The sequence below is a fragment of the Poecilia mexicana genome, unplaced genomic scaffold (assembly GCF_051168715.1).
Source record: "Poecilia mexicana isolate PSO_F unplaced genomic scaffold, ASM5116871v1 scaffold_18, whole genome shotgun sequence".
Taxonomy (NCBI): domain Eukaryota; kingdom Metazoa; phylum Chordata; class Actinopteri; order Cyprinodontiformes; family Poeciliidae; genus Poecilia; species Poecilia mexicana.
In genome coordinates this window covers 996,241-1,018,578 of record NW_028263387.1, presented here as the reverse complement: position 1 = coordinate 1,018,578, position 22,338 = coordinate 996,241, and the positions used below count along the sequence as shown (strand labels likewise).

Sequence of the window (22,338 nt, the reverse complement as noted above, 5' to 3'; positions counted from 1 at the left end):
ACTAAGTCTTCTTAAAAGGTAGAGTCTCTGAGAACAGTTCTTCAAAATATAATCAGTGTTTTCAGCAAAGTTGAGCTGACTGTCCAGGAACGATCCAAATTTGCCACAGTTTCAACAGGTTGGGCATCGAGAGAAACTGGAACCACTTTAAGGTCTTGTTTAGATCATTTAATTAGCTCTACATTCTTAAGAGAATGAAAAATATATAATAAATAATAAAAACTTTGCGGTATTCTGATTTAGTAATGTAATTTTATTAGTTGTGTTACCACCCCCACGCCACTAGAGGCAGTATCAACCCCAAAAAGATGCGACTAAGGAGCAGATTTAGAAGTACACCGAAAGCTACAGAATAGGGTATACGCCACGAGAGGTGGTGACGTATTTCCGTTTGAATTTATTCCACATAGGTTGGTTCCGGGTCCTGCTTGCTCCTATTGTTCTTGGCAGAAGCCAAGAACAATAGGTACCATCCAGTGCTTAGTTTTTTCATTTTCCAGCTGATGTCAAGGCGACAGCGGATTGTAGCCAAAACTTAGCCACTACAGCTAACACCCGGTTTGTAGCTGCCTGCTATTTCAAAGCTTGAGGATATTGAAGATCCAGCGTCAGAAATGGGAAGATGGGGGATATAAAGGGAGTTGTATGTGGTTCGTTTAGTGGAATAATTTGTTGGAGGAAAATAATGCCGGAGGAAATCCACTGCAACGGGAACAGGCTGAGAACAGAGGCAGCGATTCGGAACAAGGTAAGTCAATATGTGTGTTGATGTGCGTTTGTGTTATACGGAGTATGAAATTGTTAGGCAACTCCTTAGTTTTTGTTTATGTGACAATTATATAAAATACATTTAACATGCAGTCAGAGCGATACCGAGCACGGTAATTTAAAAACAGCAGAGAGCAGCAATGCTCCAAACCACACAAGAAGTCAGTCAGATTAAGGTCCAAAACCTTCGCTTTACAACCGTTTAAGTGGCACCGACCCACATAAAAACCCACAGAACAAATGGTGCAAATCACGTCTTTCCCGAATCCCGAATATATGATTATCTACCTTTGCTGTTTCATCATTATTATCCACGTTAGAGTGATTTTTTCCACTTAGCTGCTATAATCTGTTCTTGCGTTAGACAAAGTAATTTCTCTTTTTTTCCCTCTGAGATTCTGCTTAGAAAATGAGGTTATGAAGTTACATCCTCCTGCTGCTTTTTGTTTTTAAAATGGTTAACGGTTACTGTGGGCAAATCCAGCAAGGACCAAGTGAAAAACTCCATCTCTAACACAGAGTGACCTGTGCACCGGAAGCAGGCTATGTGGAAAAAAAATGCGGAAGTGCTAAAACGGAAGTCCGTGGCATATACCCCATTTGGTAAAAACTGTGAGTTTTGCTGAAGTAATTAAAGACACAAGTTCAAATCCATGCTGAGAGTGGAGCTCCTTCAATCAGTGCTCCTCCGCAGCTCTGATTGGCTAAGGAATGTAACCTGATCCTCTACAGCAAGTGATGGCAAAGCGGGGCGTCATCACAACTTTGCACAAGTGTGTCTTTGCCTCTGCGGCAGAAGCTCCGCCGAACCCCTGAGACCGACTCATTGAACCTCTGGGGTTCGATCGAACCCCAGAGGTTAAGAACCACTGTTCTAGAGTTTATAGTTTATGCACCAATCACACCGCTGGTGCCTCTGCGCGTTGCCTGGCGCGCTGCAGCAGCTGCATGTCTTAAGTTTAACTCAGCGGTGATCACGTGCACCTCCTTTCACTCAGACTGGACACAGGCTGACTTGTATGGATATTTACATCAACCCCCTGTGAGGAATTATGATTCTTTTCAGAGGTTTTGATCAAGGTAGGAGTTTAAGCCCCACTGCGTTAGCTCTGGTTGTGCAGCTCTACGTGAATTGCAGGGATAACTTGTAGTCACGCTGTCAAAGATGCGTGTTAAGGAGCAGTGAGAATGCTTTATCTTTGTGAACAAAGAATTATATGCGGACTTTACAGCTTAACACGCTACTCAGTGCCCTCTGTGTGCACTGATAAAGTGTATGTGTTCCCGGTTGGTCGGAGCATTAATGGTTAACAAACCAGCGCTAAGCTCATCAGGTTCAGGTCGGTGAGGAGATTTCGCGCTTACCTCGCAGTCATGCATCACGCTGGTTTTATATTATTTTCTTATTATTTTTAGTACTATGTTTCAGTTATACGATGCATCAAACCATATCAAATGCTTTGTCCACATAGACAGAGTTAATGTGTGAGGCTGCGCGGAAATTTGAGAAACTCGTCCCATAAACACGAAATGGACCAGCTACTAAAGCCACATTAGCAGCATTGAATTAAATCTCCCATTTGTTGCCCATCTCTGCGCACAGTGCAGAGGATTTAACTCATACAGGGCCGCTCCAAGGCTATGAGGCCTGGTGCAGAATTTGTCTTAGGGGCCTTTCTTTCTGCTAAAACCATCAGCACCTCTAACAGTGTTAGATTTAATCTGAGAGAGGGGGAATAGTTTAATTGGCCACCCTAAAAAAAAATTATAATTGCAGTTTATTAATTTGTATTTGTGAACAAACAGATCTCAAAGATTAAACTCATAGCATCAGATTGTTGCTATGGTAACAAAACAATCTAACTATGAATATTGTTTTTTGAACTTTTACAAAGTAAACTTGCCAGCTCCTTAAAATCTTACATTTAAATGTTAAACAATTTAAAATCTTTTAATTTAATTTATGTATGCTGATACCATCAAATGAAATTTAGCAGCATTGATCATCTCAATAAACAAATGTTACATTTATGTATCTGTGGTCTGCGTTAAAATATTCACATTTATGGGCTAATAAATGCTTATGAAGCCGCTGACTTACTTTGGATTAAACAGAAGTGCAAATAATTGATATTCATTTTAATTATATTTTTTAATTTGTTATTTTTAAGACTAGTTGTGGGTTTAAATAGCATTTCACTCGCACTGTTTTCCTGTAACATGTAATTAGCCAGTAATATTTTTACATTTCTTGTCTACTTAACATCTTTAAATACAAAAACACGATGGACCGCTTCAACGCCCGGACCACCGGGCTCAACAAGTTTTCTGGGAGAAACCCTGATATGGTTATTTGAAGCAGGACATTTCAAGGAATACATGGTACCATCAGTTTTTAGAAAAATCCACATTCATGTTGAGAGTGATGTATTAACTGCAACACTGGATGAAGTGTCTCTGGAGCAAAATAAGACAATGATCTCCCTTATGGCTGATTTATTCGCTGTAGTAGAAAATTATTTTAAGGTAATTCCTGCTAGTTATATTGCTCTATGTTTATTCTAATTTCTTGTATATTCCCACCAGATAAAGTTATTTGGGTTACATGTACAAGGTTGGGAGTTGTTTCCTACAGCTGCATGAGAACCAGACTGTCTCGCCCCTTGCTTTGGATCCCTTATCCTTGGAATAACACTCATGTGTGGTCTCTGCTTGGCAGAGCTTTTCACGCCAGTCACTGTAAAAGGTTACTGGAGCCTCAAGAAGACACCCATCCTGGTGAGGAGAAATCTGTCCAGCAGTCAACAGGACAACAGACCAAGGAGGACAACGCAGAACTTTCTGAATGAGGATAAATTACCTTACTGCTGCTGGTGTTAAGTGCTAGTAACCTCTGACACCCCAGACAGTCACATTGATTTCCTGAATCACTGACATACCATTATTAAAATTGGTGTTAAGTGCTAGTAACCTCCAACACCCTATAGGCTGACATTCAGGAAAGGAAAAGAGAAGAAACAAAACAATATAAAAGAGACAAAAACAACAACAAACACTCATTCTAATACATCAAAAGGCTCCCCAACCAAAGAACTATTGCTGATCCACTGGAGAGTGGTCGAATTGGGGAGTGAAGATTAAATTAAATATTAAAATAGTTCCAGGGAAAAAAGAGAAAATGGGATTTCATCATAACAACGATCATGCCTTCATCTTGTTCCCAACTCACGTGGTGGGGATCATTTTTCTCTGATAAGGTGGAGAATTCTTCTTTACATGAATATTAAATAGCTGTCTACCATTGACTTGCAACTTAAATACTCCACTGCTTACACCTTGTATTTGTGGTACCACTATGCTAAGTATATGGCTCAGGACAGGTCAAATTGCTATGTTTGCTTACACATGCCTTTAGCTGGCCACTCACCAATGGTGATTCCACAACCTTATCCAAACATCTCTGACTTGTTCCCAGACATTTTGACTTCTCCCTTTCAGGGTCTGCACCCTATCGACACACACACACACACACACACACACAGGAGGTGCTCCTCCGCTTCCAGCTCTTAAGAGTTCCAGAGGCTTCACAAAGTTCCTTCACGTCACCAACACATCCTTTGAGGAATCCTTAATTGGCCCTGTTCACATTTCACCTAAGGTAAAATTTGACTGTTATTCTAACTCAAAGGTTAGACTGATGGGTCACACTCCTATATTTTTGGGCAAAATACCCCGTTCATATTGTAAATCTGTGCTTGTTCCCTGCATTCTGTATGCTAATAATGCTTCTCTTAATTATTCTCAAGCTTTTCCAGGAACTACCTGTTCCCTTATTACCAGGTGCTGGATGTTCTTGGCACTTTGCCCCAAATTGATATCAATCAAATTTTATTTGTATAGCACATTTCAGCAGCAAGGCATTTCAAAGTGCTTTACATCATTAAACACAAAAACACAGAGTCATCCAACATTGAATCAACAATCAAACACATTAAATTTCCTGTCGAGTTGAAGTTCTGCCCTTATGGGTACCTCATATAAAAAAGGGGGAGACTCTAAACCTGCACCCTTTTTCTTTCTAGCGCTTGAACCCGGGTTGGGATTCAAATCCCAATTGTTGTTTATGTTCCATAAGCAACTCTAAACAAGTGGGTTTTAAGTTGAGATTTAAAGGCACCCAGTGTTTCAGCTGTTTTGCAATTTTCTGGAAGTTTGTTTTAAATTTGTGGTGCATGGAAGCTGAATGCTGCTTCATTCATATGTTCTGGCTCTGTGGATATTCCCTATACCTGGCTCTCCCAGTAAATTGGGCCAGTAGGAATGCGCCAGTTACAGCAAAACACTCTTATGTTGTTAGCGCTGTAGAAATTCATGAACAATGCCAACGAATCCACAGGTCACCCACAGACTCACATGACCCATGCTGACACTGTTGCACATTAATGCCACAAAAGTAAGATAGGTTACAATAAAACAACATGGGTGTCATTTTTTTGTCTGGTTTGCTTCAAATGTGTAAGCTAGCAAACGGTATTGGAATCAGAAGTAGAAATGTATAATTTACAATCCAAATGAGAATCTTTTAAGAAGTAAATCAAGAACGTGGTGCTGTGGTGGCACAGGGGTAAAGCACAACCCACATATAGAGGACTTGGTCCTCAACGCAGCCGTCACAGGTTTGAGTCCCGGCCTGATGACCTTTGCTGCATCTCTTCCTGCTCTCTCATTACCCACTTTTCTGTTGATTCACTATCAAATAAAGGCAACTAGAGCCAATTAAACATTTTTTAAAAAAGAATTAATTCAAGAACTAATACCTGTGTAGCAGTATTGCATATGTGTTCCACTTCAGTAGGGTAGGAAGACACAATGCCAAATAACCCTCTAGCATTGGGCTACTACACATTTTACAGTATTGACCATTTGCAACTATGTCACTTAATCATTCAAGATGCTATGATGGATGTCGGAAGTGAGTGACTGGAGTATTGAACAAACCAACTGAAATTGTTTTCCCAACTTGTTTTTGCCAATTTATTAATGGCTTCAACTTGTCTGGGTCAAGCTTATTTAAAGTTGTACAATAAAATGACAAAACTGGTTTGCAACCTTGTCTATTTGTGCAGTCAACAGTAAAGCACCCTATGACAATTTTTAAAGTGAAATCAATTAAGTCAAAGCAAGCTGCTACTACATGTCTATTTCTTGACAGATTTAAAGGAGCGCATTGGTTGTTTTGATGTTCGTTATGGTGGAGTGGTCACCAGATAAGCAAGCCTACCACAAGGTTTGAATACAAGTCAAATGCTGCAACTTGCGTACACAACGTAAACTGCACCATTGCTACATAATTCACACTACACTATGAAGTCTGTAATAATATACGTCCTCTCACTCCAGGATGCCAAATGCTTGAAATTGAAAGTGAAACTGACAGCTTGTTCTACTTTGTAGCATAACATTGAATTTCACATTATTACACCAAATATAAATGCTCTATTGAAAAGGGGAATGAAATCGACACTCACTTCAAAGACAGGACAGGACTTCATGTATCACAAAATCTAGTTCATTTTCTCACACCTGTGCCAAAATCACAAGTATTTTTTAATATGACAGCAGCAGATTTATTTAAAACCAATGTTTTGGGTTAGCTAATCTTCATTAATCAACTCATCTGCATTGGGACTCTTGTCCCAATGCAGATGGACAAGAGTCCCATCTGCATTGGGACTCCAATGCAGATGGTGATAGTATCTCTAACCATCAAGGTTAGAGATACTATCACCTTCAACACAGATATGAATCGCAACACTGTTTTGCTCTTGGGTACCATTAAACCATTACTGATCTAATTACTAAATATGAAATTAGTTTTCATCAAATTGTTTAGTAACGAATCCAGAACTCACCTTATGCTTCACCTCTTCGTCATTAGAAAATGTAAAACAGTGGCCAAAAATGAACAGCACAGCTGTGGCCTACCTGGTATGTGGAAATGCCGGGGAGCAGCCACATATGTCGAAGTAGATGAGGGAGATTTGCCATCAGAGTAGGTGGATAAGCTGGGAGTACTCCGACCGCTTTCACTACCTCCAATGGATTATGGATGTTAGAGATAAAGGGAGAAGGGAAATGAGGTTACAAAGGTTGTGGAGGAGGGGAAACAAATATAGCTTTATGGAAAGCATATTTGCAAAAAACCAAATGAGAAAGTCTAGCTACAAACACTTGTACTAGTGATTTGATAACCCAACCTATTATGTACAGGAAAATGTCCCCCACCTAATTGCACCACCACCACCAGGCTGAACTGTTGATACAAGGCAGGATGGATCCATGCTTTCATGATGTTAACACCAAATTCTGACCCTATTATCTGAATGTTGCAGCAGAAATTGAGACTCATCAGACCAGGCAATGTTTTTCCAATCTTCTATTGTCCAGTTCTGGTGAGCCTGTACAAATTGTAGCCTCAGTGTCCTGTTAGCTGATAGGAGTGGCCAGGTGTGGTCTTCTGCTGCTGTAGCCCATCCACCTCAAGGTTCGATGTACTGTGCGTTCACAGATGCTCTTCTGTATACTTCGGTTGTAACGAGTGGTTACTTGAGCTACTGTTGCCATTTTATCAGCTCAAGATCAGTCTGGCCATTCTCCTCTGACCTCTGGCATCAACAAGGCATTTGCGCCCACAGAACTGCCACTTACTGGATATTTTCTCTGTTTTGGACCATTCTCTGCAAACCCTAGAGATGGTTGTGCGTGAAAAGTCCAGTAGATCAGCAGTTTCTGAAACACTCAGACCAGCCCGTCTGGCACCAACAACCATGCCATGTTCAAAGTCACTTAAATCACCTTTCTTCTCCATTCTGATACTTGATTTCAACTGCAGCAGATTGTCTTGGCCATGTCTACTTGCCTAAATGCATTGAGTTGCTGTCATGTGATTGGCTGATTCAACATTTGCATTAATGAGCACTTGGACAGGTGTACCTAATAAAGTGGCCGGTAAGTATGCTCTACATCCAGAGAAACACAGAGAAAGTTGGAGCATGTGACTGAGTATGAGAGAGTGTCAGCTGACTGTACGCAGTCTCCTCCACATAGGGAAACAACTCATTGGCAGTACTCTGGATGCAAGTAGATGAGATCACTAACAGAGTGTCATGTGTAAGTGATCTGATTTACACCATTACACACATGCTGAGAATTCCACACATGAAGTTCAGAAAGCTGCTAGTGTCAGCCTAAACGTGGAACAGATCCTCTACACAAAGAAAATACTTAGTGGTGAAGATATTTATCACCAAATGACCAGTGGGAACACTAGGCACTGTGTTACATCTCCTACTGAAGAATGAAGAAGGAATTGGGTTAGCATTAAAAAGCATGGTTCAGTAATCCTACAAGTATTACATGACCCTACAGCCAGCAATAGATATCAAATTACATCACAGTCCACCCTGTATATCTGCACTTTTTATTTTATCTTTTGAACTATCATGGGGAATACCACATGGCTCAAATTTGAAACTCTTCACTTTCTACTATACCTGCTGCCACTAGGCACCATTTTCTACATTTTGCTGACAGTTACACATGTAGATTTTACAATCTTATCAGAAAAAGATCACAACAGAAGAAAAGGTATTTTTTGTCAGTTACTCAAGGGATTTTTCATACAGTCCAATGGACTCGATTCAAATAGGGAACAAAATTGCAAGACTGTAACATTTCATCTGGTACAGTTCATTTTCACCCTGCACCTAGGGCGCCGCCAGGAGTCTTGGGTACCATGACAAAAAAATTGCCCCCTCACCCCCGCTGTTACAATTTCTTGAGTCTATTTGACCAATAAAAGGCGTCACATTTTAAAGGCTTGCAACAGCCTTGTTTTCTTTGGATACTAGCACAATATTTACTGCTGGTGAACTTTACATGCAACTAGGGTTGCCACCTTTCAGAAATCAAAATAAGGGACACCCACTAATGTGCGTTGTCTTAGTCTCATGAGCAGGCAGGGTGGCGGAGGCTGGGGGGGTGCTTTGACTAGGGTTTTTTTTTTTAAATTTTAAAAATTAGATTTAGCTGAAATGTCTCTCCCCACGAGCAACAGTCATAGGCAACATGCAAAACATAAGTAAAGCAATTCAGACTTCTCAAAAAATGGTAGTTGCATTTCATTCAAGCTGCAGTATACAACTTTAACAAAAAATATGTTATCTCTATATTTGTTAAAGCTGTCACCATGTCGTGACAGTTTGCTATGAGACAGATAATCTGTGAAAAAAATCAACCTCCTACAACTCCTCCCTGAACTACTATTGCTAGCTAAAGTAATACAACGTTCTAGCCAAAAACAACCAATCAGAACTAGGAGGAGGGTCGTAGCGCTGTCAATCAACCTCACTCACTGCTGTGCTAAAGGCAGAGAAACTACTTGTCGTTACAGGAAAACTGTTTATCTGCCATCATTGATCGCTATGCTGGCTAGACAGAGCATTCACAACAGGCTGTGCTAGCTGCAGCATAGCACACAGCAAGGGGGAGAAAGGATGAGCAGCTACATGAGATTATTAACTGCACTAAAACCAGCCTCCTGCTTCTGATTGGTTGTTTCTAAAGAGCACTGGGAGAAGGCAGAGGAAATACATTTTTCACAGATTATCTCTTATGCCATACTTTCACAACATAATGACAGTTTTAACAAATATGTAAAAAAAATATATTTTCATAAAAGTTACATAATGCAGCTTTAATTTCACTTGGGAAGCCCTGCCAGCATCCCTAGGTGGGCCCCATGTGGGGAAAAGGAGGGCAGACCATATGGGTCCCATATGGGTTTGTCCGCGGGTTCCACGATGGCCCCAAATGGGTTTGCCCATGTAGGGCCACAGCCCACATGGGCCCTATATGGTGGTGGCCCACATGGGTTTGTCCATTTAGGGCCCATGTAGGGCCCATGTGGGCTGTGGCTGTAGTCTATAGCTAAGCTAACTGTGCTAAATGGTTGACAATCTCACAGTCTACTCGCATCTCTGGAGAAAAACTGGGTTACAAATTGACACTCTTGTCTTTTTCTCTATATATATTTTTTGAAAACCTGTCATTATAATTGTTCTTAGCAGCATAGTAAATGTCACAGTAGTTCTGGTCTTCTGCTCACTGCTGCTGAACACCATCACTGTCAAGCGCACCAAGCAGGAACAAACCATTTCCTGCAGATACAGGGGGTGTTCAGTGCGAATATGGATGTGTGCTTTCAGGTCTGGGAGGGGTAACATTTAATTTTTACTGCTAAAAACAATTTTTAATAAAAGAATATGATTAATTTTGCAATTGACAGGGCTCCAATTTTTTTTTATTTCCATGAACAGAAAAAATAAATAAATAAATAATATACTGCGGGGGATGTGGGTGCCTGTTGGTCAAGGGCCGTTGGAATTGTCCTAACTTTTCGCCTCTATGTAGCGCCCCTGCACTGCACTGTGTCAAACAAACCAAACCCTTTAAGCAACCTGTTACCCCCCTCACCTGTGGTGGCGCTGTACCAAGAATCAATGAAAGAAACTTCTTCATGAAATGTAGATGAAGTGGCCTCAGATATTAGCATTTTTAGGATTTTTCTTTTGTCTCTGGTAGCGCTAGGCATGCACTTTTACCTTGGCTGTAATTACCCAGAATGACCTGCTTTCTGCTTTTGGAGCAGTCTTCCATCTGCTTTTTAAAACATTTTTATTTCCTTTATTTAACCAGGCAAATCCTGTTGAGATTTAGATCTCATTTTCAAGAGGGATCTGGGTAGAAGTCTGCAATACACAACAACCTGGTTACACAAAAATAAAACTAATTGATATGCACAAGTATAAAACAATACAAAGCAATTTAAAAGCAATGACACTGGTTAATAGAATCACGTGGCATGTTTTTAAGAACCGCTTGGTGTTCACGCATGAATTCGAACTGCACCAACCCAAACGAGACCTATGGACCAGAGTTCACTTTTTTGGTCTGCATCAGAGTTTGATTACACATTCATACCTCCACAAATGAACTGGACTTTCTAGGCAAATAAACTGGAATTTGATGAAAGCAGACTAAACAGGGCTGGTGTGAATGCACTCTTAAAGCAGCAGTATGTAACTTTTTCGAAACCATGGACTTGGCCTGAAAATTTTAACAAGTTCATTATAACCCAATGGGTAAAAAACTAATCAGAAAATATTGAGTATAATAGATGTTTTGGTATTGAAACTGTTCATGTCTGTTTTATAAAAATTTGAAGATATTATATGAAATGTGTACTAATTTTTATAATCAAAATCTGCTGTTTGATGCACTGGGTCAGAAGAGAGGTCAGGAGAGCTCTGTGTGGTTCAGGAATCAGTTTGAAATGAGAAACACAGATAGCTGATAAACTTCGGTCCCGCTTTCTTGAATAAAATGTTTCCGTATAAAATGAACATATCTATTATTCGTATCCTGGGAAAGTGCGCAGAGAGAATGGCTTAGACAGCGGATAGATTCAGAGAGAATGGCTTAGACAGCGGATAGATTCAGAGAGAATGGCTTAGACAGCGGATAGATTCATCCCTGACCTTGGTAACACCTGCATGGTGTCTGGTGTACAAACAGCACGTAATGACGTAGTGCTGTTTGTATGCAGGCAGAGACCACCTCTAAAACAGTACGTCGAAACTTATCAGAGTGTAAAGAAGTAACTGAGCTAAAACAGCCAGTCAGATCACTGGAGTGGAACTGTCTTTTTTCCTTCCACATGCGGTGGTCTCTTCATCTTCGTATTTTGCATTTTGCTTCCTTTGTGGCTTTGGTATCTGATGACCATGTTGAGCTGTTGGTGTGATTTTTAAGTATTTGATTGTTTGAATAAATTCTGGTTGATTGTGAAGTTGAACAGTGACTGTCTTTGGGGTTTCACTTTTACACATGACATTAACGGACCTGGGAAGACAAGATAACAACAAGCAACAGGCAGAAAATTTCTCATTTCTCAACACAAGTCAGTGAATTAGCAGTTTACATTTTTTGCTTTACACTGTGTAACATTTCATCTGTATGTTTGGACATGGAATTTATGGCCTCCGATAAGGGATTTACACCAACAGCAACAGGCACGGAGAAAAGGAAGCTGTGGAAGGCCTGTCTGAGATAGCCCACAATAAAATAATTTCACCAAATCTAAATTAATTTAATTCTGATCCAAACAATGTGCTGCTGCTGCTTGCTGCGCACCTCCTTTCACTCAAACTGGACACAGGCTGACCTGTATAGACACTTATATGAACCCCACGTGTGGAATTATTTTCCCTTGGTGAGCGCCACATCAAGGTAAGAGTTTAAAGCCCACCACATTAGCTCTGGTTGCGCATCTCTGTGTGAAGTGCAGGAATAACTTGTAGTCGTGCTTTCAGAGGTACGCATTGAGGGAGCGGTGAGAATGATTTATCTTTGTGAACAAAGAATTATATGTGACGTTTACACGCTGCCCTCTATGTGACTCTGTCTTCCCTGTAAAGTTTATGTATGTGTTCCTGGTTGGCCAGAGTGTTAGCGGTTAACCAACCAGCGCTAACCTCATCATGCAGGTTCAGCTCAGTGAGGAGCTTCCACGCTCTCCTTGTAGTTACACTTCACGCTGGTTTTAGATTATTATATTATTTTTTATATTTTTTAGTATTATTTTTCTGGTTGCGTGACAGACCAAACCATATCAAAGCTTTGTCCACTTAGTCAGCTAGAGTTAATGCGTGTAGCCGCGCAGAGATCAGAAAGTCTCGTCCCATAAACCTGAGCAACCACAGTTTCTGTGGCCCTTATTAAAAACAGACATGAAATGGATGAGCTACTAAAGCCACATTAGCAGCATTAAATGAAATCTCCAGCACATCTCTCCACGCAGTGCAGTGGATTTAACTGCCATATTTTTCAGACTATAAGCCGTTACTGTTTTCCCAGGCTTTGAACCATGTGGCTTGTAGCCCGGTGCAGCTTTTCTGTGGATTTTTATTCAATTGCCACTGGGCTCTTTAGCAGGAAGTGAATCATTGGAAGTCAAAATTGGAACTCAAAGGAGAAAGTGCTAATTTTCATTTAAAACAAGCACATGCTAGCAGCAGGCACAATGGAGAAATTTCTTCAAACTCATACCCCCACACGAAGAAGTTCATCTGATGAAGCTTTTAAGTTGAGGGCTATCGATCTGGTAGTACAGAAGGGAAATAGAGCCGCTGCACGTAAACTCGGCATGAACGGATCTATGGTTCGACAGAAACGCAGGGCTGCATCCTTGTGAAAAACCGAGAGTGGCAGAGATACCAACGGCTAATAGCCCAGTGTTATATATGTAACAATATATATGTAACAACTTCTGTGTTTGATTTAGTGAACACACACACAGATAAAAAAAAAATTCCCTTCTCACCCTTCGCGGGTGGTCTCTTTCATCCTCTGAGCTCGGGTCCTCTACCAGAGGCCTGGGAGCTTGAGGGTTCTGCGCAGTATCTTGGCTGTGCCTAGAACTGCACATTTCTGGACTGAGATGTCTGATGTTGTTCCTGGGATCTGTTTGAGCCACTGCTCCAGTTTGGGGGTGACTGCCCCGAGGGCCCCGATGACCACAGGCACCACTGTGGTCTTCACCTTCCAGGCCTTCTCCAGTTCCTCTCTGAGGCCCTGGTATTTCTCCTGTTTCTCGTGCTCCTTTTTCCTGATGTTGTGGTCACTTGGTATTGCTACATCCACCACAACGGCTTTCCTCTGTTCTTTATCCACCACCACAATGTCCGGTTGGTTCGCCATTACCATTTTGTCTGTCTGGATCTGGAAGTCCCACAGGATCTTAGCTCGGTCATTCTCCACCACCTTTGGGGGTGTTCCCCACTTTGACCTCGGGGCTTCCAGTCCATATTCGGCACAGATGTTCCTGTACACTATGCCCGCCACTTGGTTATGTCGTTCCATGTACGCTTTCCCTGCCAGCATCTTGCACCCTGCTGTTATGTGCTGGACTGTCTCAGAGGTCTCCTTGCACAACCTACACCTTGGGTTTTTGTCGGTGGTACATCCCATGTAGGGGCTTGTCTTCCCATGATGGTTCCTCCAGCACCTCGTCCTCTGTTCCCCATTGTCTGACACATTCGCTGAGCACATCGTCCATTGAGGCTTTGTCCTTGATGTATTTATGGATCTTGGATGTTTGGTTTCTGTTATGGTGTTGGTAGGGATATATATATATATATATATATATATATATATATATATATATATATATATATATATATATATATATATATATATATATAAGACGTCGCCCGGCCAAACAAGGTCTGCGTCAGGTGCTGGGGAACCAGAGCACCTTGATGAAAAATGGGCTACTGGAACAAGACGGAAATGGGCGAGAGATGAAAACATGGATCTGTTGGAATGCTACTACTCAAGTAACCCTAGTCAGAGGGGCTACATGCAAAGACTGTGGGAGGAATGGATACTTCGACATCCCCAGTCGACACTAACTGCCAAACAACTAGTAGCTCAGTCTTCCAACATCCGCAAACGGCAACTGCTATCACAACTTGAGATTGACGAGGTACAACACAAAGGGGGGAGGAGCCAGGACGCCAGGTCAGGCCAGAGACTGGGTATGTAGCCCCAGTAATGAACGAACCATCTGAGCTGAACGAGGCAGCAACTGACCTGAGAGAGAGAATCATGGCCCGAATGAACACCAGACAACGGCTGAGTGAAGTACCATCAGAAAGTCTCATTGAAGATGTGAATGATCCCTACCAACACCATAACTGAAACCAATGAACTGATATACAACTCAGCATCAGTGATCCTTGAGATGCTTGGCTATAAGAGCAACCATGACCCAATTTGGAAAAGACGGTTAGAGGCTAAGATCAAGATAACAAGGAGGGAAGTGAGCCAACTGTCAGAGCTCCAAAGAGGTGCAATGAAAAGATCAGTACCTAAGAAGTACAGCCAGATGCCCATACCTGAAGCACTCGAAACTGCCAAACAAAGGCTCCAAGCCTTGGCCAGCCGCCTAAAGAGATACACAAGAGAGAATGAAGCCACCCAACCAGCTAAAGTGTACTCTCAATGGCAGGGTAATAACAGACCCACCAAGGCTGGAGAGGAAAGGCATATGGGAAATGGATGACATCAGAAAGAGTCTCAGGTATGAAAAACTGGACAGCACCAGGGCCTGACATGATCCATGCCTACTGGCTAAAGAAACTCACTGCCCTCCATGAGTGACTGGCAGCTCAACTGAACCAGTTGCTACAGAATGGGACTCACCCTGAATGGTTAACTGAAGGGCGAACAATCCTGATCCAGAAGGATCCCTCAAAGGGTTCAGTCCCATCCAACTATCGGCCGATAACCTGTCTCTCTACAACATGGAAGCTCATGTCAGGCATCATAGCGGGCACATGGATAAATACATGAGCACGGCACAGAAGGGCATCGGCATAAATAGCAGAGGAGCCAAACACCAACTGAACCCCCTCAGCCAAATCATCAACCGACTCAAGAATGGGGCCACAATCAGTCACCTCCTATACATGGATGACATCAAGCTGTACGCCAAGAGCGAGCGAGACATCGACTCACTGATCCACACCACCAGGATCTACAGCACTGACATTGGGATGTCATTCGGACTAGAGAAGTGTGGCCGGATGGTTACAAAGAGAGGGAAGGTCGTCCGCACAGAAGGGGTCTCACTCCCAGAAGGAACAATAGCAGACATAGAGCACAGTTACAAGTACCTGGGAATACCACAAGCAAATGGCAACCTCGATGAGGTCACAGGGAAAGGAGCCACAGCCAAATACTTCCAACGAATAAGGCAAGTCCTGAGAAGCCAGCTCAATGGCAAGAACAAGATCCATGCAATAAACAGCTATGCCTTACCAGTAATCAGATACCCTGCCGGAATAATTAGCTGGCCAATGGAAGAGATAAAGGCCACGGATGTTAAGACTCGGAAGCTACTAACCATGCATGGAGGGTTCCACCCCAAATCCAGCACCCTGAGACTGTACACAAGCCGTAAGGAAGGAGGCAGAGGACTAGTGAGTGTGAGAGCCACTGTCCAGGATGAAACATCCAAGATCCATAAATACAAAGGACAAGGACAAAGCCTCAACGGACGATGTGCTCAGCAAATGTCTCAGGCAATGGGGAACAGAGGACGAGGTGCTGGAGGAACCATCATGGGAGGACAAGCCCCTACATGGGATGTACCACCGACAAAAACCCAAGGTGTAGGTTGTGCAAGGAGACCTCTGAGACAGTCCAGCACATAACAGCAGGGTGCAAGATGCTGGCAGGGAAAGCGTACATGGAACGACATAACCAAGTGGCGGGCATAGTGTACAGGAACATCTGTGCCGAATATGGACTGGAAGCCCCGAGGTCAAAGTGGGGAACACCCCCAAAGGTGGTGGAGAATGACCGAGCTAAGATCCTGTGGGACTTCCAGATCCAGACAGACAAAATGGTAATGGCGAACCAACCGGACATTGTGGTGGTGGATAAAGAACAGAGGAAAGCCGTTGTGGTGGATGTAGCAATACCAAGTGACCACAACATCAGGAAAAAGGAGCACGAGAAACAGGAGAAATACCAGGGCCTCAGAGAGGAACTGGAGAAGGCCTGGAAGGTGAAGACCACAGTGGTGCCTGTGGTCATCGGGGCCCTCGGGGCAGTCACCCCCAAACTGGAGCAGTGGCTCAAACAGATCCCAGGAACAACATCAGACATCTCAGTCCAGAAATGTGCAGTTCTAGGCACAGCCAAGATACTGCGCAGAACCCTCAAGCTCCCAGGCCTCTGGTAGAGGACCCGAGCTCAGAGGATGAAAGAGAGAGACCACCCGCGGAGGGTGAGAGGGGAATTTTTTTTTTTTTTTTTATATATATCAGTGACGTGCGGTCGGGGGAGCCAGGTGAGGCAGAGCCTCACCTGTCATCATGGAAAAATAATATATAATAATATATTATAATAAAATAATTTATAAAGATATTTCCACCCTAAGGTTTGTACTATAAAGTATCTATTTTTCATTTAAGTTAACCAAATCTGATGATTTTTTTTCTTCAAAATCGTTGAATTTTCGCATTTTCCCATTCAAATGCTTGGAATCGAAGTCAGTGAGGCAGCAGCGAGCTGAGCCTCACCTGGGATTGCGCAACCTCTCGCTAACTGCACCGGTTGCCATTCTATGAGAGCATACTCCTCCTGTCTGTTCATCGCCAATAAAATGGTTAAAAATATTTAATGTATGAACTGATTTTCCATAACTTAGCTTTATGTATTTAATGTACTGTGTTTTATTGTCACTAACTGTGTGTGTAACGTGTTTCGTGTGCTGAGGAGCGATCAGAAACGGCAGAGAACAGTTTCGAAGTGAGGCAGGCAGTTCTCGTGCCTCATCGCTGGGGGCGCTAATGATCCCAGATATTGTGACTCCACAACTGCAGAGTAAGAGATGGTAACAGCGAGCTAGCCATACAGTAGCTGCGCTGATACAGACAACAAGAACGACGTGGTTTTGAGTTGTACTTTAACGGTTTCTCCCTTTGCTGTTAAGCACAGCACGAAATTAATAATATCTACATGAGATAACGGAATTATTCTGCGGCGGCAGCGCGGCTAAGCATCAGATGTTAAAGAATAATCTTTTTGCCCTCCAGCATTGTACGCATGCACGAAATTTCCTTATGTAAACAATAACATGCAGGGGTCTAGATTTGTAAATCCGGTAATTAAGTCAGTGCCTCACCAGCTATGAACCTCACCGCACCTCACTGGTGTATATATATATATATATATATGTATATATATATATATATATATATATATATATATATATATATATATATATATATATATATATATATATAAACTTAAAAGAAATTTCACTTCCTGATTTAACACCTTGAAATTTGGCTTCTGCCTCTTGAAAAACACATCACAACTCTACCTTCAGGAAGTCATCACAATAGTCCCTCTCTGATAACCCTTTAACAGTGTTTTTACCAGCATTGCACTGAGAAGCAGCTACTGGCTAGTCTGTAGGAGCTTGGACACTGCACTAGATCCAAGGTGGGACTAGATCCAACTAGGCATTTTACACATCTGAATGATTGCCATGTACATTAAAGGATTTATCAGACATGAATGAAATAATTAATAATTTTTGATGAGGGAATAACATATCATGATGTAAAGCTCAAAGAAGTCGTTTTGGAATGATGCTGCCCCATTAAGGTGAAATTGAAATTAAAAAAATTACTGCAAGTAATCTTTGGAAGCTGGTTGCTGGAAAGGGGATGTTTATATTCAAAAAAGTTTACATGAACTGTTCCAAACTCTAGAATTGCATTTTAGACTACTGGGCTGAAGTCGCAAGATAGTTATTTGAAAACGGTAGAAAAGGTACAGGTTGTCTGACAAGACAAGGGGAAAGGTTCATTTGTATAAAAAAAGTACATGACAGCAACAATTTGGTTTGATTAACTGCATAAAACAAGAGAACTTCTGGAACAACACCATCTGAACCTAACAGAAACAAGATTCTTGAGTCAAAAGTGAGGTGATCTGTCCTTGTGGAAAATCTTTAACAAAACATTAAGAAAAAAAATAAGAATTTCAAATTGAGCCAGTTGTCTGATATATAACAAGACATTCAAATGAACACAGCTAGAGTTGAACATTAAGAAGATAAGGCCATATGGCACATAAATAGGGATTATTCAGTTATTCAGATGAATAGTTGATAAAATGTCAAAGGCTGGCAAACAACGGGGACAGTAATCTAAACAGGTCGACACAAAATGAAATCCCCAACCTTAATAAAAATAAATGTCAAATGAAAAAGCATCACAATTAGAACTTCTACATTGAGTTAAACCATGCACCACAACACCACGTCCACAAACACAAGTGAATAGAGCAAGCAGAATACAAGAAGTCAATGGTCCTGTGAATATTCTTTGAGGAATCCCATGAAACTCAGCAACACCACGATACCAAACAACAACATCACAAAATCTCCGAACTACTCCACAAGGGGGAGAAGAGACACAAACAAGAGAAAGACTAATGGTGTCTTTACCGTTGGGAGGTGGTAAACTGAGGTGCAGGGATGTCCTAGGCTTAGGACCGGGAACGGGGTCCTGTTTGAACCCTGAGGCGTGAGGGACATCAAGCAATGGGGAGAAGATGAGGCCCAGGAAAGTTGTTGGACAAGCCTTTCAGCAGGGGTTTCAGAGGGTGACTAGTTACAGTGCTGGTTTGTGATGTTGATTTTATGAGTGTGTGATATCGTGAATAGCATTATCAGTTTCATGGCTTTAGTTTGAAAAAAATAAAAAACATGAATCTTTATGGCTTGAAAAATAGTGAATATAGCCCCATGTAATAAGATATTCTGTTTCCAATAGTAGGTCATCAATCTATAGTTAAAGAATCCACAGATTAAGAGTTTCCAACATACAATGAATCCATGTTAAACCACAACCCAGGGTTAACAGTTAATTCAGAAAGCCTTTAACAGCACTCCCATTCATGAGGGCCTTGGTGGCAAGACGAAAAATAGAGTTGGCAGGCATGTTGCTGCTTTGTTGAAACCCACATCATCTTTCCAAGAGATTTATAGCTTTTCTACTAAGGTTTGACAGATTTTAGGTATATCACATTACAGCTTTTGCTAGTTTGTTTTCCTTTCTTAAGGCTGACAGCAGCAACAATCCCAGCAACTCCTCCAGTCACTCCGTCTCAAACATGCTTTGATACCTCTGAAATAAGGGATGTAGTTGTGCTGCTGGAGCATTGCCAGGGTTGTAGGGTTCAGATGTAAAGACAAGCTTGCACTGCCACTTAGAGGTGTTGGTGAGTACTTGTCAATGCCTACAGCACCCCCACTCCCTTCAGCCCTGTCAGAGCAGTGTGCTGGGAGGGAGGAGGTATCCCTTGCCAAGGTGGAGGGGTTCCTTACACCACCCAGGAAGGGTTTAGGTGAAAGGAGGGAACTGGAATCACGGGCCAGGCTGATGTATTTAGCACCCATGTGTACTTCTGGTCCTGGATGTCCAATTACATAAGAAACGTGGAAATATTTGTCAAAACCCTATTGAGTTGTCCAACTCTTCAGTCCAAAGAACTTAGCGTTTTCCCAAATATGTTCTAAGTTAGATAATTACAGTTTCCCCAAAAAAAAAACAACAACAAAATGCCATTAGACATTTAGAAAATGTCTAATGGCACTTTAATTCAAAACTGGCAGCTTAAAATGAAAATGTTTAGCTATTGTTTCTATTGCTTTGTTTGAAGCAGATGCATTGAGAGAAAACACTATCACCAACAGCGATGAACATCCATGGCGATATTGCCCATATCCCTTAGAATCTCTGTTTTACAAATCAAGTTTACTCTTTCACAGGTTAAAGAATCATGGCACAGTGGGGTTATTACCTGGTCTGCTGTAGTTCTGAGGGGAACGGGACGGGGTGTACCGTCCATACCCCCCCAGAGAGCTGTTGGAACTGGGGCTTGAGGGCCTCCGCTGACGGGGTGACTTCTCCCCATCACCCTGGATACAAAAACAGACAAGAGAAAGTCATCTACCTGCCTTTGTTCTACGCTGCAAATGAACCCAAGAATGTAGGGAAATTCCATCAATGAAATACTCCTGATGAATGAAAGAAAAAAGCAAGAACAAAAGAACAACAGGACAAATGATTTGATTTTAACACATTTATTTTTCAAAAAATACACATTTTGACCGAGTTTACCCTAACATTTACATAAACGCAGAGTTAAAAACTAACTGTCCATCAACCACAGAACACACAACTTTGTTAAAATACCACAGAGAGAAAAGCTCAGTCAGAATTTATGTGAAATTAAACATAAATTCAGATTTTACCGGGGGATGGAGGATATTACCATCAAAGTAAACACAGTGTCAACGTTTTCCCCTTTAACACTGATTAATTTATTTCTTCTACTAGTATAAATTGAAAATTTTGCCTCTCTAATAAGAAAATGTAACAATTTCCACTTATTAGCTTCTTTTCAAACATTAGTTTGTTGGGGCTTTCTATGTAGGAAAAATATTTTTATCTTTTATAAATACTGTGTTTTGTTGTCAATGTTATTTCACTATTATTTTATTAACGTGGGTTGCCAGTTTGGATAACCTGACTTCCTATTAAGCTATAAGAATGAAGGAAAACATGCTAACAAAATGCCTCAGACCTGCAGCCCATAGGTAGTTCTAGAGGCTGGCAGAAGTGGCTCTTTGGCCCACTTATATATTAAATAATAAAATATTGCCCTATTTTTTGTTTCATTCTTTAATTGCTTTCTAAGCTGCAATTTATACACATATCAGGAAGGAATAATAACATTAGGGAGGCAACAAAAACCGATGGTTTTAATTTAATTACTGTAATTTATAAGTGCATGAATAAGGGAGAGTTGTATGGACATATTAAACCTTGGGGGTGGGGCGCTGATGACATGTTCACATACACCTCAGAAAGTATGCAGTTCCAACCCTGTCTCCAAGTCAAATTCTGCTCCAGGCCTCAATCAACCTCATTCACTCACTGCTAAATGTGCTAATGGTGGAGAAACAACTTATTGTTACAGGAAAATTGTTTATCTATTACTGGTAGCTATGCTAAGCATTTACAACAGGCTATGCTAGCTGCAGAATAGCATAGAGCAAAGGGGAAGAAGGATGAGCAGCCACACGAGATTGTGATTGACAGCTCTAAAACTCTCCTGCCACTGACTGGTTGTTTCTAGCACCGGGAGGAAGCTGAGGAAATAGATTTTTCACAGATTACCTCTCATATCAAACTGTCACAACATAATGACAGTTTTAACAAATATGTGGGAAAAAAAACATATTTATATAAAAGTTACATACTGCAGCTTTAATTTAACTTAGGAGAGGGCAGGTTCGGAGGGACATGGGTTAGAGCTGCTGCTGATTGACTCATCTGTTAAGTGCTAAAAGGTACAAGGGACAAGTTATATGAATATGTTGGTATTTTTTTTCCTTAATTCATTAAATACTAGTGAAATGGAGGTAATCAGTAGTCTGTAGCTAGGCTAATTATGCTAAATGGTTGATTTACTTCAGCAGAACCACTCCCCTAGCTACTGAGTTACCTATCCACCAGTGTATTGATATGTGTAACATTGAGACTAAAGTGAAGCTCAGTAAAGAAGTCACGTTCATTTTACCTTCGAGTTGAATCCTTTTTTTAAATATACTATGTTGGAGTAAAGACACAACAAAAACAATCTTTGAAAATACGATATGATTAATTTTGTAATTGACAGGGCCCCATTTTTTTTTTAATTTCTATGAACAATAAATAAATAAACCCTGCTGGTCAATGCCCCTAGAATTGTCATCACTTTCCCCCCCTATACCGCACCCCTGCCGACAGGTACAAACACCCAGCAAACACGAGAAAAACAAATGCAACAGAGAAGAGATGCAAAATGTTGGAGCAA

At 41.4% G+C, this 22,338-nt stretch overlaps 1 protein-coding gene across 5 annotated transcripts in view; it reads right to left on the bottom strand.

Annotated features, from left to right (window-relative positions):
• ablim2 (actin binding LIM protein family, member 2) overlaps positions 1 to 22,338 on the bottom strand; it is a 264,772-nt gene that overhangs the window by 15,130 nt on the left and 227,304 nt on the right. For 4 of the 5 annotated variants that reach the window (XM_088015821.1, XM_088015825.1, XM_088015822.1 and 1 more), the window contains 3 exons: positions 20,278 to 20,395; positions 19,600 to 19,887; positions 6,754 to 6,861 (listed from right to left, as the gene is read on the bottom strand). In XM_088015821.1, the coding sequence (XP_087871947.1) occupies positions 6,754 to 6,861; positions 19,600 to 19,887; positions 20,278 to 20,395 (514 nt within the window). The remainder of the gene's footprint in view (positions 1 to 6,753; positions 6,862 to 19,599; positions 19,888 to 20,277; positions 20,396 to 22,338) is intronic. The other variant, XM_088015824.1, reaches the window with a different exon arrangement.